Source organism: Dermacentor albipictus, chromosome 3 (assembly GCF_038994185.2).
Source record: "Dermacentor albipictus isolate Rhodes 1998 colony chromosome 3, USDA_Dalb.pri_finalv2, whole genome shotgun sequence".
Classification (NCBI taxonomy): Eukaryota; Metazoa; Arthropoda; class Arachnida; order Ixodida; family Ixodidae; genus Dermacentor; species Dermacentor albipictus.
Window position 1 is genome coordinate 5,696,362 of NC_091823.1, and position 17,950 is coordinate 5,714,311.

The 17,950-nt window shown below is 45.1% G+C and overlaps 2 protein-coding genes across 3 annotated transcripts in view; one reads left to right on the forward strand and one right to left on the reverse strand.

Annotated features, from left to right (window-relative positions):
- Positions 1 to 204: 204 nt before the first annotated feature.
- Polr1D (RNA polymerases I and III subunit AC2 l(2)37Cg) lies at positions 205 to 9,382 on the reverse strand. Of its 2 annotated transcripts, none has more exons than XM_065454342.1 (5): positions 9,289 to 9,382; positions 2,791 to 2,888; positions 2,648 to 2,724; positions 384 to 463; positions 205 to 297 (listed from the first exon to the last, which is right to left on the reverse strand). In XM_065454342.1, the coding sequence occupies exons 1-5, from the start codon at positions 9,307 to 9,309 to the stop codon at positions 241 to 243; spliced, it is 333 nt and encodes a 110-aa protein (XP_065310414.1). In that variant the 5' UTR covers positions 9,310 to 9,382; the 3' UTR covers positions 205 to 240. The 2 variants fall into 2 exon arrangements, with proteins under 2 accessions (XP_065310414.1, XP_065310415.1); XM_065454343.1 differs by having other exon boundaries at positions 205 to 277; positions 9,289 to 9,379.
- A 72-nt stretch (positions 9,383 to 9,454) lies between these two features.
- ArgRS (arginine--tRNA ligase-like protein) overlaps positions 9,455 to 17,950 on the forward strand; it is an 82,225-nt gene continuing 73,729 nt past the window's right edge. The window contains exons 1-2 of the mRNA XM_065454341.1: positions 9,455 to 9,616; positions 9,896 to 10,036. Coding sequence (XP_065310413.1) covers positions 9,569 to 9,616; positions 9,896 to 10,036 — 189 coding nt within the window. The 5' untranslated portion in view covers positions 9,455 to 9,568. The remainder of the gene's footprint in view (positions 9,617 to 9,895; positions 10,037 to 17,950) is intronic.

Here is a 17,950-nt window from a genome sequence, read left to right on the forward strand (position 1 = left end):
ACTGTTGTCATAATGGCGACGTGGTCATTCCATTGTTATCATCCAATTCTCGTCATACAGTCGTCGTCCCGCCATTTTGATCATTTAATGACGAAATTAGCGACAAGTTCTTAAAGAGGTTCCTTGGCACGAGGTGAACGTTGTTGGGGTTACCTGAGGCCACAATGACTGGAAACCTCTCGAAATGAAATGGCCACACAGAAAGAACAGGCTTAACAAATAAAGTATATCATTCAACATTCATTGTGTTCTTTGCTTTGTGCTTCTCCACCATTTTCTGTAACAGAAAATTAACACCTTTAGAAAAACAATGAAAACTACTGAACTATACTAGCAACAACACACTATGTTAGAGTAGCTAACAGCAAGCTTTGAATACACACCTCAAACTCCTTCAGGATGTGCTCACTCATCTCATGCAGGTCTTGCAAGCCCTTTTTCAGTGCCTCAACTGCAGTTGTGCCTAATATATCAAGGAACAACACAAATCCACTATAAATGACAACCAAGACATTGCATACATTACTGAGCTTTGCAAAAGGGATTTACAGCGAATCAGCCAGCCTTGTAACTTGTGAAGCAGCGTGTGAGGTGTGTTACAGCTAAGCTATACAAACTTTTCTGTGACACAATGAATAGTTGGCAGCTTGCAGCTGGGGCTTAAATAACTGGATGTGAATTGCCAGTTCCTTTCCAATAACATACACACAAAATTTATAAATTTGTTTACAAACCAATCAAGGCGTACTTCTATAGAAATTGCCGTGTATGGTTCTTCCAAGTTAGTTCACAACTTTATCTGTATAGTGTGCACTCAATATTGTCTGGTTTGCACTTAAGTGCTACAAGTCTTACAAAGAGAGTGCCAGAAAAGACAAAACTTCACAAGAAGATGGAAACTTGAAATGATGAGCAACAGTCGAACAAGGAATGTCACTGAAGCCAATGTTTTGACAAGGGCACTTGTCGAAGTCCAACCTAACAAAGACAAGTCCCTCTGTCAAAACGTTAGCTTCAGCTACATTCCTTGTTCGACTACTGCTCATCATCTGAAGTGAATACCAGACACAAGGCAGCCCACTATGTGCTCCAAGGGCATCAAGATCCAGTGGCACAGTCACTCCATTATTATTTCCGAGTACCTAGATGTGCTCTCCTGCCCCCCCCCCCCCAAGAATTAGTGAAGTGAAGCAACTTATCCTCCATCGCGCAGCTCGATGGGTTGGCACAAGTTGGCGCAGCACTTCTGTCCCTGACATACAGTGTTTCAGCTAACTAATGCCAATCTATAAAACATCTACGTGTGCATTATGAGAATGCAATCAACTTAGTATTGTTCGAAGTCTTCCTGAGCAACCTGGTGTGTTTTTTCACGAAGAGCTTAGGTCATTATTTACCAATAACTAATTAACTAGCTTTTAATGTATAACTTTAAGCACAAAAAATCTTCAATGGTGTAGAGGTAGAGCCCATGAACAAATATCAAAATTTTTTTTGTAATGATACCCTGTTGTCATTTTCATTTTTGTGAAATGCAATGAAAATGCTAATATTAAAAAAAGTACCACAAGACTAGGCACCTGCACGTGGCGACATTATTGCTCTTAAATATGCTACGAATGAATGATCGATACTACACACAGGCCGAAGGCATGAACAGGCCTTCAGCAACGAAGGTGCATTGAAAACAATAGTCCTGGCTTCCACTTTTGCCAAGATATTTTGAATGTTGAAGCAAATGGAGCCATGGAATATGTGATAAATAACGCATAGCAATTCTGGAAGCCCTGTCAGTGTTTTTGCTCTTGATAGACAGGGTAAAAAGGTCAAGGGGGTTTTGGCGAGGAATGACGATGGGTCGGAGACAATGGGTGTGGCTATCCCTTATTTTTGCTTGAGGCATATTCATGCGTTCAGTCTGCTTGCAGCATCGATCATTCAGTGGTAGCGAGTTTGAGGGCACTGACGTTATTGTGTGCAAGAGCTTAGTCACATGGTCATTTTTTAAACCTCGCACACTGCCGTTGGAGCCCTGAAAAATTAAAACCACAGCAGCTATTACCACGGAAAGAAATTATTTTGACACGTGCCAGTAGGCTCTACAACTTCCCTGAACATAATGTGTTTAAAGCAATACATTAAAAGTTGGTTAAATGTTATTTTTAATTATGTACCTAAGCTCGCAGTAAAAAAAGAAGGAATGCTCATGAAGACAGACACCAACACTAAGTTACTAATTTGGTTGCATACTTTTAATGCACATGTGGATTTTGCGAGGCTCAGCACAAGTTAGCTGAAACACCCTGTACACATAAAAACAATGCTACCAATTATGACTGTTATGAGAACGACATAAAACAATTTATATAGCTAAAACATGACAGCTTGGATCTGACAAAGTCACTAAATCAGGGTTTAATTTTACCACAATAACCGCTGCCACCTGAAACTGAAGTAACAAGGTGGGCTGGCATGAATGATGAGGGAATTCGTAGGGAGAAATAAAGGACTCAAGTGACCTAAGCCAAAAAAGAAAAGAAATGGCAGTAAAAAAAAATGTGACACAGAAAAAAATACACGAGCACACGCACACACAACGGTGACTTCTGCTGGTCCGTTAGGAGCTATAACCAGAAATACGACTTACCATAGGTTTCTATTCGAAGATGCACCTTCCTTTCAGAGGGGTGCGGTATTGCATAGCCACAGAACTTCACTTGTGGGCTGAAAAGGTAAATGTTAAGTTGGGGCCACTATAATGGAGAAACACTACTGGAGAAATAAACTTACTTCTTCATTATCATATACCGAAGAGCGTTTCCTAGCGTATGATCCTGGTCATCCAAAAGGAATGTCCGGCATTTTTCATTTTCTTCTGGCGACTTGATCTGGTAAAGAGAATCACAGGTTTGTTTATTCAATGGTCACATGTGTACATTGATATCTTTTCCTGTATACAGGGCATAAAAACTACCTTTTGCGAGAATGCAAAATACAACACCATCAAGCTGGACACACATTGTGAGCACCATGTGCTTAGCAGAAAAATAAACTACCTGTTATGGCATGCCTTCGGCTGCTTTATGGCTAGGACAACTGTGCGGAAAAAGCTACCTGCTCTAATGGCAGCTACATCGTGTATGGGGCCAAGCATGCAGGAATCCAGATAGACAATATTTCCACCCCTTTTAAGATGGGCCGAGAGTGCTGATATTCAGCTAGCATTGTTTGCATAACCATATTTAAAATGAAAAGCCCACCTGTGGTGTGCACCATGAATGGACGAATGAAGTACTGGAGTACATACAGCAGTACACAATGCCATGTGCTCACAGTACCATACGGAGTTCCATTCATTAAAATGGGACTAGGACACAGTCACCTCTGGTTGACTATAGAAATGACTATGTCGAAGCAATAAAACACACTCAAGCGCACTCTGGATTACATGTATAGCTGAGCAGATGCTGGCAGAAAGACTCGTTGTTCAAGTGACAAAGTACAGGCGTAGAGATTGCTCCGACCTCCTTACTTCTAATATTCACAAGGCCCAGAGGCATTATAGAGAGGAGCGGCCTGATAATACTCAGATGCTAGAAGGTGCTCTGGCTTTCATAAACGGTTACTCACCACAAATGCCAGGAGTGCACCTTGTATAATGATAATGTGTGAACAGGATGGCCACACTGTCTTCCTGTCAGATGGTTTACAGCACACTCAATTAGTACTTTCAATATCAAAGGCCAATTGCAAGAAAATTCTACTCAGGCTAAATGGGCTATGAACGCATAGCATATGCTATGAAAGTAGTATTGTCAGAGAATGCCGACGCGTTGCATTGTCGTCAGGTGCTTGAATACATGCTTGAACATGAGCGAGGGTTTTCCAGTACACAACATGGCACAAAGGAAGACGGAACACATCTTTCTTGTCCCAGCTTTCAGGGTGTAAGCGTGCACCGTGCCACAGCAGGCAAGTGTGATGCGGACTAGCCAATGCACACAATGGATGTAAACTGCAGATGAAGCCGCACAGGCTACATTTCGCGAGCACAGTCACCTGTGCACAGTCTGCTGGACAAGCGATGCCAGAATGCAATGCCACGAAAGCTAAACGGGCGAAACTTTAGATGCACTTTGTGCCAAGCCCCAGCTGCTTCCCATCCTTTACTACATATGGCGGTAGTTGTCCGCTCGCTCTAAGGTAACTAAGGTCCCTTAGCTTGGTCACCTCAATGCACTCCTCATCTCTGCTCGATGAACACAGAGAGCCGACAAGCCGGAAGAAAAGCAGACAACACGGGCGCTGGTTCTCTACAGTTGAGTCATACTTCACTTCCAGCACAGTGGTAATGGAGTTCTTGTCAGTTTCAGTATGAAAAACAGCTTTTTGCGAGCGTAAAATTTTACACAAAGGCCAGAGTTGGCATCTTTTCAAATCAGCTTAACTGGTCTTTTGCTCTCCATCAGAATTTCTGGCAATTATTCTGGCCATCAAAAAATTGGGTCCAGAGAAATCTAAAGTAATAATTGTTTACAGATGTGCTTTCGGTCAGTACGCATTGAACTTCTTATAAGCCGTCACACCTGTCAAGTATATTTTCGACTCTTTCCCCAGAAAATATGTCTGAAGACCGCTTTTTTTCGCTCCCTAGACATAGTGGAATCTTTTTAAATGAATCAGCTGACTCATCCCCATCGTTGTCACAAAATGGTCAGGTTTTAAATGTTCTTCCTCATTTCTCTTTTACAAGAGGAGCTAGATTTAAATGCCTTTTATTTGTAAATTATACTGAATCATCCCTACTTTCTGCTGATGATTTTTGACATCTAAAGCTTCTGGGGAACACAAGCAAATGCCTTTCACGATAGTGTGAGGTGACATTTTTAAGCTTTCGTTGCAGTGTCCCACACCTAAATTTTTACCTTCATAGATCTGGTTTATCCATGACTAACCTCTGCTCTTTCTGTGATGAACCAGGAATTATTGACCATTTATTTACTTCTTGCCACCGCTTCTCATCCCTCCCCAGAATGTTCCTCATATTTCTGACTGGTAACCTGGGCTTAGCACTTGCAACACCAAACATGTCCTTTGGTGCCTGTCAATTAGGCACAAGCCATGGGTTGATGAATACTGCTCTGCAAAAGTTCACTGAAGCGTCTGCAAGGTTACGCTGCTAGGTTACTGACTGTGGAGCAGTTTATTTTATTTATTCTCCAAAGATTATGTATAGGCACTCTTAAAGGGACCTTGAAATGATTTTGACGATTTTGTGCAAACGTACAGAGTCGTTAGAGTAGGTCCTTCCGATCATTAATAGACGCATCTAAGTGCTCCGCGTAAAGCGTGTAATTTATTATAAGGTTTTAAATATGTACATCGCTGCCGATCACAGAACATCACTCGGTTGAATTTTAAGCCGCCCCTGCCCATTTGATGTCATTTACCCCAATGACGTTAGTAGGGCAAGCTATACAATTGGCTGCCTAGGGCGCATCATCAATAATTTTTTCTACTTTATAGTGAACAAATGTTGTCCATAACAGTTGGACTGCTAGTTAATTTGTTTCTATAAAAAGAAAATAAGAGAAAGAGAATGCACAAGAACAATTTCTCACTACACTTAAGCACTTCCGGCACACAGCAACTGTCGTCTGCTTGTGTTACGATGTGCTCCATTTTGACGAGAGCTCCGCAGTCGGTGTCAGTTTGTCTTTTCGCGAGCACCATGATTCGACTTTGATGTGTGGTGCGTGGCAAACATAGCGACTGGCAATATACGTCAAGCTGCGACATCATGCCCCTCCGCAAGGCAGCAGACGAGCAGACTGGCTGCAGCGCATCGGAGTGCCGCTGTCCGATCGGCGAGAAGATTTGTGCCCCTGTGGCCATCACTTTACACCGGAGGATTACTACTGCAATAGCGTCTCACGAGTCTAGTGTTCCGGTAAATGCAAACACAAGGGGTCAGGGGCTGGGCGTTCGATCATGTTGTTTCACCGTATGAGCAGAAGCGCAAATGTGAATGGTCTGCACGGTGCAGCCACCTGGTGGCATACAGCCCAACCACACACGGTAGCAGTAATGAAATGTATTCTTCTTTGCTGTTGGTGCAAATTTTTCGCAGGGGTGTAATCATCAACACATTGTTTTTCTAAATGTTTAAAATGTTTTACATTTGGTCAGAGCAATATTAGTGCTTTGTTTGGCTGGTTAAGCTCTGCACCAACAGGCCGATCAGGCCACTCACGTACGTCTACGCTAAACTTCCTTCATCAGCTTGAGTTTCTGCATCCAGCCATCCGTCGAAACGCCCAGCTCGCCTGTGGTTACTGGAATATCAGGCACGTTCGGTGCTGCGACAGAATGCTCGCAATGCACGCTGCTTTGATAGCTCTCACTTGGAGTCGACTGGGAGCTGGCGGAGAGTTCAAAGAAGCTTCGTGTGCTCACTCCTAGAGAACCAGAAGTCGATGACATGACGTGCCATCATGACGCAGAGCCAGTGATGGTGGAGCATAGCCCTGATCATGCGGCGAACGAGTTGAAGAGAAAATGCAGGACTATGGAAGAGGGTAACTTGTAATCATCCGTAGCTCTCTTAATATGAGACGCTTCACACAAATTGTGGTGCGAATGATTAACTTTAGCTGTACCCTAAGTGTCTACAAAATCTGAGCCGTTTCAGGGGCCCTTTAAATTTGTGTTATCATTTAGTTACCTAATGCTTAGTTTAGAATGGTTTCCTTTACCCCTTTCAGTAATATCTCGATTGTACTTTTTAATTATTCCAGTGTGGCCAGTCCCCCTCATGGTTATGAGCCATGCTTTGAGGCAACAACAACAACAAAGCTTCGCTTATCAGATTCACATATTTTTGTGTGATCTGCCTATCTTAAAGTGGAAGCCTTAAGTGGCTTGTTGCAATGTCTCATACCCGAAAAAGACGGTGTCTAGTCGAGTGGTTCAAAAAATATCAAGTGGTTTAAAAAAAGTTGATGAGTGGTACAAAAAATATCTATCATCTGGAATGGCTCATACCCCCGTAAGCAAGAAAAGATGCGATGGCTCAATATGAAAGAAGAAACGAAAGAAAGAACGAAATACCCTTTAGTACATTAGGAAATCGTATGTGTCGTTGAGGAAACTGACCTACAGTGCAATATGTTTACTTCACACTGCCGCTCATTATGTCTTGCAGGCAGTCTGACACCTCGCATCAGACAACTTAATGCATTACCACGTGTGCAGCAGGCTTTTGCCTTCACATCTTACAGGAGTGTAACATGCTGCCTATTGTATAAACCCCATGCAAGCGATCTTGCACGCGACAGCGACAAGCGACGCGATGGAGATGGCTGTCGCGTTCGCTCGTCGCCTACAAGTTGCACCCCATGCGAGCGACGACTTCGAGCGACGTCTCCCCAGCGTTGCCGGTATGAGGGCAGCAATATAGGCGCCGAAACTAGCGTGACGCGTGCTTTATTAACTTAAGTTGATGTATTTTACTGTAAAAAGCAGCATAAAATATTTCTGAAAGTCTTGCAGTAGGTTCTTATCCTTGCACGTATAAAAATTCAATCGTTTGCTCGTTCCGTGCGACAATCAGAAGTACTGAAGTTATGTACATCCAGTTCCGGCTTTGCGCTATTGGCTAGTCGCTCATAGCACTTCCGGGCGACGAGCGACGAATTCTAGATTTGCAAAACCGAGCGATCGCGCGACAAGACCGAGCGATCTGTTCAAGCGACGGCCCGATCCGTCGCGCGAACCCGTCGCTCGTCGCTGTCGCGCACAAAATCGCGTCAATGGGGTTTAGCCTTAAAGCTAAAACGGACATACACTAATCACAGAAGCTAAATATACGTCGGAGCTTTCATTTCCCTAGCTCCGTGGCTCCTGCCTACTGATCATGTTTTTGCAGAAGGACGTTTTAACTCAAAGGGGATTGCTAAAGAATTGCTTATGAAAAGTTATGGAGAGCAGCATACGAAAAGCATGGCACGAGCGAAGCTACTGCTCCCTTGAGAAGATCAGTAATGTTATTTTGAAAGTACAGTGCCGTAAGGCGCGAGAAAGCCTGCATTCTTGACATCAGACGTACCTTTCAACACAGCGATTGGGCAAAGTTCCGGCTGGTGTTGCAGAAATTGTGGGGCGCGGTAGTGCTGAACTTAGCGTCACAAGTTGGCGGCTGGACGTAATTATACTTATTCAATCGTGTTATTTACTAGTTGTAACATGTCATTATTTCGCGTTATTGGCGGTGCCTCCAGGACACCAAAGCCGCAACAGGGACATCAAAGCTAGAACCTGGACTGGTCCGTGGGTTGGGGCTCGTCGAGGCCTGAGCTTGCCAGGGGCGAGTTAGATTGGCTGTCCGTGACAGCCAACTGTCGTGGACAACCAACACAAAGGCCGCCCTACTTCCACCTTTGATTCCCCCGTTACCCCATGGGTGCCACGAAGATCCTGCGCCGCCTCCTCAGGAGCTCTCCTGAGGCCTCCGTTTGCCAGTAACACGTGTCCTCCTGGAGCAGTACCAGTAAAAAATCCAATCTATCGTCGCAACGAAAAAAGCGGCCCGCGACTTTTACGACACCAGTCAGAACCTTGCCCAGCGATTGTTAACTTTATTGAAAGGCCCCGAACGAGGCGACACAGGTACCTAGCTGCCCACCGCAAATTGCCTGGAATTAGGCAAAAGATGCCTGAAGCAAGGTTTGGGTGCCGGCTAGTTGGTATTCCATTGTTTCAAACATAACTTACAGCGCGAACATACACAGGGACCAAAAGAACGACGATGACCACGCTTGTCTTGGTCGTTCTTTTGGTCCCTGTTTAGGTACGCGCTATAAGTGGTGTTCAAAAAGATGCCTAACATTAATAAAGCAATAGACGAAAACTCAGTTCACCATTGAGCTTTATGAAGTTTTAAAATGTGGCACAGTCGACGGATAACTTGAGGCTAAGGTAAAAAAAAGCATAATATGCTAAAACCCCGCAGCCGTATCTTGTAAAAATCTACCCTCATTTACTTTTTCCTTTATTATTACTTTTTTCAACATTACTCGTGTTACTTCAGACCACTGCGTCATTCTGTGCGATAGACAGCGAGTAATGAACGGATAGTGAAAGGCTACGATTTCTGCAGCCTTTTGCTATGCCGTACCACTTGGTGTAACGGCTAAAAAGCAATTTAGGACACATGCACCCAGATTGCCGGGCCACTATAGGATATAGCATAATTATCAGACACTTGAAATCTACGGCAGAAATACTCACCACCTTCAAACATCCAACCATGTTTGTTTAAGTTGGTTTATGAGCGCGGCCATGCCATGCAACACGGAGTCGGCTAGAACCAGGCTAGAACCTAACAATTAGCCAAGTTACACTCTAGCCAAAAGTTTCTTAGCCGACTAACTTTTACCAATATTAATAGTGTAAAAAATATCAGTATAATTTATTACTACTGTTTTATCTAAACCGATTTAAACTAGTTTGAGCGCTGTTCTCTTTAGAAGTCATACATAGCCGATTATGCGCTTCTTTTCTATCCAACATGGAGCCTGCCGAGTTAGAGAAATACATGAAGCATGTTGAAAAAGCCGTACGTTTCTGTTGACTCGAATTATTTTCCGCAGAAATTGCATTTTATACGTGCTCCTTAGTCTAAAAGTGCTTACGCTTATTTGGAGTGCTTATTTCTCTCGTTTACTGTTAAATTACGTTTATGTGCGCTTACCGGTGATCGCACGCTGTGATCCACTTCTTTATTAATCTCTCTTTCGACCGGTATTGCAACGATACTTTTTGGACGTTGATAATAATTCTACCATAAAGAAAGTCGACAACGTATTTTCTCATAGCCAATCTTTTTTGCCTGCAGGAAGTTGAGGCAGAGGCAATTGCCCTCGAAATAAAGGCGCTTGATAATGGCATCTGCGATGGCATCTCTGCGTCGCCCGAATTGGCTGCTCTTCGTGCTGAAAATGCCAAGCTCAAGTACAGGCTCCAGATACTCAAGAGGGTAAGTCTACGGTGTGTCGTGATACGGTGTTTGAAAGTCAGCGTCATGCAGGGATAAGCTCGTTGCCGTTAGAGTACCATTTTTTTCAGAATGTTCTGACACATGACGTGTGCGACCATCCGACATCGAAGGTGATCATGAATAAAGCGAACATTATGAAGCAAAAACAAAAATTAAAAATAAGACGCATAATTTTATGCGTTGCTGTCAGTTGCTACCTTGTTTAACATTGTGCGGTCATCGAGGTAGAAGGTGTGTTGACTTCGCCACCCTCAAAGTGAACAATATGTAACTGACGTAACAGTTATGCGTAAACCACCAAGGTGGAGATACGTAATTAAGAGAAAATTAGACATCCACCCAATCGTAGGAATTGCTACAGCCTGGTTAGCTCAGATGGTAGAGCGGTGGTCCCGGGTTCGAGTCCCGGACCAGGACGAATTTTTCTTCAACTGCGAGGCTTTTCTTTGGAGAAACCCGTATGGGTTTCCTTCGCAGCAATTGCTACGATTGGGTGGATGTCTCATTTTCCCTTAATACCGGCATGTAACTAGAGTGAGTATGTCACACTGCAAGATGTTCGAGGTGCGTGACGCAAGGTAAAAACACGAGAAAAAAAAAAAGAAACAAGCTGTTCCCGTTTTGCTTTTTAGTGGCACGAGCATCTAGTGACACTTTTTGTTTCTTGCGCAGTACTTCCGGTTCACCCCCAGAGAGACTGGGGAGGAAATTCAAAATAAATTGGAAAGAAAAAAAAATTGTACAGTACAAAATTCATAGGTTTCATTATAGATATTGTTACGCAAAGGACGAGTCAGTAAGACAAGCAACTATTTACAGGTTATACTTACAATAGCAGTTGCAGTGCTGACCGGTTAGATTCACAGCGTGAGCCCAGTTCGTTCTTCCTCCTTTTTTCTAGAGTCATGGGGCCCACGCGCCTCGTTCGAACAATCCAATACCACACACGTGTAGCATAATCCCCCGGCGGCAAAAGCAACATCCCGGAGCATCTAAATGTCACCATTGAAAGGGTGATACTGCTTCAGTCGTGTAACGTGCATGATATCACTGGACTAGGAAGCAGATGAGGCATCGGGCAATTTCGTAGGTGATGGGAGTCACGGCACAAAGCACTCCGTATGGGCCTGTGTAACGAGACAGCAGTTTTTCTGACAGGCCGACTTGACGTGACGGAGACCATAGAAGCACCAAAGAACCAGGCGAGAAGTGCACATCTCGGTGTCGCCAGTCGTACAAAGGCCTTTGACTCCTTGGGATTTCAGAAGGCGGTCACGGGCAATTTTCCTTGCGTGGGCACAGTGAGTGATGGCGTCAAGCGCATATTCACTGGTCGGTGCCGCATGAACAGGGAGGGTTGTGTTGAGGGGCAGTGCTAGTTCACGGCCGAACAGAAGGAAAAATGGGTAATAACCAGCTGTGTCGTAGAGCGAGGTTATGGTGGCTAGAGGGGGAGGTGTCAGCATCGGCTGGGCTGCGCCGCGTACGGCGGTGCGGCATTTTTTCATGACAGCGACAGGTGGCGCTCGCGTCGTCTCCGAGATGCCTAGCGCGAGGTTGTGTTTGAGCGGAGGCATTGGTTTGAGCAATCTTTCCGGAGTGCGCCTCGTGTAGTTAACTTTGTGTGCCCCGCTTTTGTTTGCTAGTGCATGACGGATCCTGACGGCTCACCTGCGAGTTTGTTGTTTCCTTGTGCCGACTCAATGTGATGGCAAAACAACAGAGACATTGCTTTGCTCCTGGATGTACCACTGGATACGTCTCAGCCAGAAAAAAAGGAAAGAAGGCCTCTCTCTTCGCCATCCCCGCCGATGATGAACGCCGCCAGGCTTGGGAACGTTCCATTCCGCGAGCTGACAAGCCACTGGACAAGAACTGCGTTGTGTGTGAAGTTCACTTCGACGAGAGGTTTGTAGTTCGCAGCTACACACATGTAATCAACGGTGAAACAGTGGAAATTCCCCGTGATCGCCCTTCTCTAACACCCGATGCGGTTCCAACTTTGTTCCCCAACGTCCCTGCGTACCTTTCCAAGAAGCTACCATCGAAAAGAAAGACAGCTACTTCGACTGGATGTGTGCCGCACAAGCGAAAGAAGGTCGACCATTCAGATGAGCGTGATGACAGTGTAGTCAGCGACGTCCCATCAACTTCGCATTCTGACAGCAGCAACGGAGGCTTGGATAGTGTTATAGAAGTGAGCCTCCCAAGTGAGTTCTGGGCAAGGCACCTGATTTCAAGCGCTCCAAAAGTTGTGGCATTTTCTGTGTGTGCGTCGAGCGGCGAAACATTGTGTTTTCAGAAGTTACTTTTGTGCACTAGTACTGATGTAGATTTCCACTGCACTGCATATGTGCAGGGATCATTGGTGAAAAGCGTCAATGTTAGCAATGTTATTGATGTGAAGGAGTTGCTGTTTCAGATAGATGCTATGAGTCCTTGTGAAGGGTTAGAGATTCTCAGAATTGATAATACAAAAACAAAACACAAAGTTTATGGAGGGAAGCATTACAGCCTCAGATGTTGCGGAATATCCCAAAATGAGACGAGGTGCTTGCAGTGCAAGTACCTTCGGAAGTTGCTGCTGAATCAAGCCTCCTACAAACGCACACGAGGAAGACAGGCTAACTTGTCACGCAAGCTAGTAAGAAAAAATGAGCAACTTCGTTGACAGAGGCTGAGCATTGGCAAACTGAGTGACACGGTCAAAAAAATGAAACGGGACAACGAAGCTACGTCTACTGCTCATTTTGAAACAAAGTTGGCAAGCCTGTCAAGAAAGCAGCAAATCCAAGTCAGAACATGCTTCGAAGCTTCAACTAGGAAAGGCACAAATGGTATGAAGTATGAGCAAGAGTGGATCTTGGAATGCATTGTTATGCATATGAAGAGCCCAAGACTTTATGACCACATACGGAAGCACAAAGTAATGGTTGTCCCGAGTCCTTCATGCCTGCAGTCTTACATCCGCAGGTACAAAAGCGGGTTTGGAATAAATGAAAAGGTGCTCGCGGCAGTAGCCGAGAAGGCAAAGGGCATTGACGTTAGACACAGACATGGAGGCATCCTTATTGACGAGATAAAGCTCTCAGAAAACTTGAGGGTCAACAGAAATGGACTGATCGACGGATTCGTTGACCTCGGCAGCTACACCTCTGGAGAACAAGCAGGGGTCCATTGTGACCATGGGCTGGTGATTTTGTTTCAGCCATTCACCGGCAAATGGCAACAAATTCTCGGGGTTTTCGGCTCGCGAGGTAATGTGAAAGCAGATCTACTGTCCAGAATAATTGTTGATACTGTGATCTGCTCTGAGAAATCTGGACTCTTTGTTGATTTCGTCACATGCGATGGCGCTTCATGGAATAGAAGCATGTGGAAAATTTTTGGCATTAGCGGAAATCTAAAAAATACGGTGTCTAAAGTACAGCACCCAGTGGATACAAGTAGATACCTACATTTCATTTCGGACTTCCCTCACCTTGTTAAATGTGTGCGTAATTCCATAGCATCGAAAGGGCTCTTGACACCTAATGGAAGAGTGGGCAACGAGTACGTGAAGGAAGCTTGGAAGTTTGACACGGCGAGTACAGTACGGCTGAGAGCAATGCCACATGTATCCATGGCTGTTTGCCAGCCAAATGGATTTGAAAAGATGCGAGTGAACCTGGCGTTTAGGTTCTTCAGCGACGAGGTATTGAGGGGCCTTTATATATACAAGAGTGAAGTGGAGACCCGCTATGGTCCTGGCAGTACAACGGCAACCTCGGTGTTTGTATCTACGATGAGGGACCTAATTGATGCGATGACATCTAGGTACAGCCGGAAGGGTTTGAGACGAGGCAGTGAACAAGCCAAACACATAAAAAAGTTCTTGGATTTTCTTGATGTGTGGGAGCAAGCAGTCGGAAAGCAGGGTGGGTTCCTGAGCCAAGGAACAGCTGAAGGCCTCCGTGTAACCCTCTCCAGCACACTCTCCCTGTTGACTTACGTCACAGAGACATTAGGCTTCAATTATTTGATGACCTCACGTTTGTGCCAGGACGCCCTTGAAAACCTGTTTGGTATATTAAGGCAAATGTCAGGTTCCAATGACCATCCCACCCCAGCGCAATTCTTGATTTCTCTTAACTGCCTGAGTTTCTATAGCTTGGCCCGGTCACCTACCAGCGGCAATACGTCGCAAGGAGTTCTCAGTAGCCTGCTTGACCCACGCCACTGCAAAAATTTGGTCGACATGCAAAGTAAGCTCGATGATCTCCTGGATGTGGGCCACCTAAATGAAGTTCACGAGATGGTAAAGGCATGTGATGCGATGCCAGATCATCGTGAAATGGTAGGCTCAAATAGCGACTCTCGCATAACCTACTACGTTAGTGGGTATGTGGCCAGAAAAATGCTAATGAGAACAAAGTGTGAAGAGTGTTCTCAGCTGTTGCTTCAAGCAAAAGACTCTCACTTGCTTCCGGAAGAGTCGTGCCTAACCAACCACATGGATAGAGGTGGCCTACTCTACCCATCTCACGCACTAAAAGACTTGGTTGCTGCGATGGAAGATACCTTCACGTATTGTTTCAGCTTCAACAAGTTGAAGGCTGACAGCATTATGGACCTGATTTCCTGCCTTTCCATAAATAAGCTGCATATGGTTGGCTGTGCACGACATCGCGTAGAATTCACCAACCAAGTGATACGGTTTTTTGTTATCACGAGATTGCACTTCCTTGTCGCAGGAGAGAACGCTTCAAAGCAAGGGAAACGAGAAAAAATGAAGTACCTCAAGCTGAGGCGCACAACATAACCACAAAGTTTACATCAGTTAGACCAAGACAAAGCATCTGTATCTGTTTTGTGTATTTTGTTTTGACTTTACCCATCGCCAATTCCACGTCTTCATAAAAGCTTTCGACTTCCTGGTCATCATGACTGCATGTAGGGGCATAGACTTGTACCACCTTCAATTTGTACCTCTTATTAGGTTTCACAACAAGACCTCTACCTCCATTATATATTGAATTTGCGCTCCATTTCGTGTCATATTGTTTGTTTGAGTACTAGCAACCATGTATATACAGTCGATCGTGTGCATTATTTTATTAACAATAAATATTCTTTTTCTTTTCTAAGACATTCTTGGCATTTTCCTAGTGGTGCCACATACATGGACTTAGTTCTTTGCAGGTTTCAAATATTCGAAACCAAATTTCCCTTTGCGCTCTCATTATGCTCAGTTTTGACCATCTACAGTTCTACCTTTCATTGGAAAATGAAATAAACTTGAAATAATCCTGGTTCACTCGAGCGGCCCGGCCCATTTCAAGTGCCGAGGCGCGCACCATCCAGTAGACGATTAGGACAAGCGCCTACAGCTCATGGCACTAATAAAGTCACGCCAGGCAGAACAGCATACGGCACCCTATAATAGTCCCTTAAAATGAAAATGCTGCACTGGCAAACCGCAAACGACCGCCTACTGCGGAAGCTTTCTCTGTTCGGTGGAATTATGAGTTTCACAAGTGTTGCACAGAGCGCGAAGCTAAAGCACGGCGATAAAACGACCAAAATTTAATAGTACGTCAGGCCAGCTGCAGTGATAAAGTCGCCTAGCCTTTAAAATGATTTTCCGATACGCGTATTGCACCCCAACAAGCCGCGGAGTGAGAAAACACTTCACAGTGGAACCAAACAACCGCAGCGGACGACGTTAGCCAGCGTACGGGACGCATCTCGGAGCCGACAGCAGCGCCGCCGCATCGTCCTGAAAAAATGCTGCCTCTCGGGCGCTCCGATGCTGACACCTCCCCCTCTAGCCACCATAGCGAGGTCCCAGTCGGCGTGGTCTGAAGAAACATATTTCGCGAGCATGTCTGTGAGAGTGCGATTGAGACGCTCCGTGAGGCCATTTCTTCGCAGATGGTATGACGTGGATAGCTTGTGCCTCGTGGCACAGGACTGCAGGATGTCCACAATAACTTTTGATAGGAATGTCTGGCCACGGTCTGTGAGAAGTTGTTGCGAAGCTCCATGTAATAAAATCACGTTGCATAGAAAAAACTCGGCGACATTTGTGGTGCAGCTTGTAGGAAGCACTCGGGTGATGGTGTGGCACGTGGCGTAATCCGGGGCCACAGTGATCCACCTGTCCCCAAAGGTAGAAAGAGGAAAAGGGCCAAGTAAGTCCAAACCAACCCGAAAGAATGGTTCCGCGGGAATGTCGAGGGGTTGAAGGTACCCAGCAGGGAGCGTTGATGGTGTCTTGGGTCGCTGGCATTTCTCACACACAGCTACGTATCTTTGAACGGAGCGAGCAAGCTCTGGCCAAAAGAAGCATCGGCGGATTCGGTCGTAGGTACGTGATACGTGATACACCCAGGGGACCGGCAGTGGGGAGATCGTGAAATTCGTGGAGAACAGTCGAGTGAAGGTGTTTATGGATCACAAAGATTAATGCAGGGCCGTCGGGGTGAACGTTGTGGTGGTAGAGTACGCCATCTTAACCCTTTACTGCACAATTTTTTGTTTCCTCAAAATATTATTCATGGCGTTGTAGGGAAGCATAATAGTACCTGTACTCCCATGAAAACTTACTTTAGCGCATGTCTGTGGTTTCAATTAGCAGAAAAAGGGTATGTTGCATATTTGCAACAATGTGCCAATAAAGAAGAAGTTGAAAGTAAAAGATAGATTTAGTGCGATTCATACTCAGATGCTCATTTGCACAAGACAATCATTGGTGCACCTATGATTTAGTGTGGAACAAAAAGAAGCACTTGTATATGTTTGTGCAGCACAGGTGGTTCCCACACTTCGTGCAGTACGTCATGCAGATTCCCGTCCAGCCAGGAAACAATGCAGTGTTTTCGGGTTATTGACAAAATGTAGAACATCGAAGCACAGACGTAAAGCTGTGCCCGTGACGACGTGACACGGCAACGTGCGGAGGCACAGCGTACTTTTGAAAAGAAAAAAGGAAATTCGATCAGAGAACATCTTGTCCACATATTGAATCGAAACGGACTTACACTCGTGGCTGTCGCGACTAATTGAATAGTTGGTGCCTTCACTATCAGGAGGAATTTCTAGGCCATACCAGCGTTTCGAAGCCATTTCATTATTCCGAAGAAAATAAACCATGTACACGTTGTTGCATTTGTGCAACATAGCAACGTTCTGTCGCCAGGAACAAACTATTCCGAAATTACAATATTTTTTTGAACCTACAGAGCCAGAAGGATGTGGAGCATAGCATAACAATTTTTTTGCGCTTTGTCTTATGGAGAAATACATTTACAATTGGTAAAACTTACCTATATCACTGCTCCTGGGTGCGCGCAGCCTCCGCCACGTTTGTTTTGGTAGAAGATGCAAAGAATTAGCACAGATTGCAGCACAAGGTGCCGCGTTTTACAGACCAATGTTGCAGATATGCAACAACATGTACAGGAAGCTCGAAACTGACTTTGCTTTGGTTTTTAACGCCGTTCGTCAGAATGTTGCATAAATGCAACATTCTGATGAACGAATTCTGATGATGTGAATAAGCGAAGGGAACTGTCGGCAAGTGACGATTCCATGTGGTCAATGATGATACACGAGGAGGGGTCATGGCACTGCTCGTCGGTGACATGGAGTGGTGGAAAAACAGAGAGAACACAGGCGTCCGTGTCAGTATGAGACGTAGAGGTCGCGTCTTCGACTGGGTAGCGAGAGGCAATCTGCGTCCTGGTGTTGGCGTCCGAACTTGTAAGTCGCTGTGTAGGAATATTCTTGTAGTTGGAGGGCCCAACAACCGAGCCAGCCATTAGGATCCTTGAGCAACGAAAGCCAACAGAGCGCATGATGGTCTGTGATTACTGAGAAGGGCTTGCCATATAAGTTGTGGGGGTTCCACTC

Bases quoted from the DNA above. Each gene is read 5' to 3' on its own strand.
- Polr1D (XM_065454342.1), bottom strand. From the start codon at position 9,309: ATGGTTGGATGTTTGAAGGTG. The intron at 2,889-9,288 runs GTGAGTATTTCT...TCTCTTTACCAG, and splicing joins TGGTTGGATGTTTGAAGGTG to ATCAAGTCGCCAGAAGAAAA. The intron at 464-2,647 runs GTAAGTCGTATT...TTGATATATTAG, and splicing joins TCTTCGAATAGAAACCTATG to GCACAACTGCAGTTGAGGCA.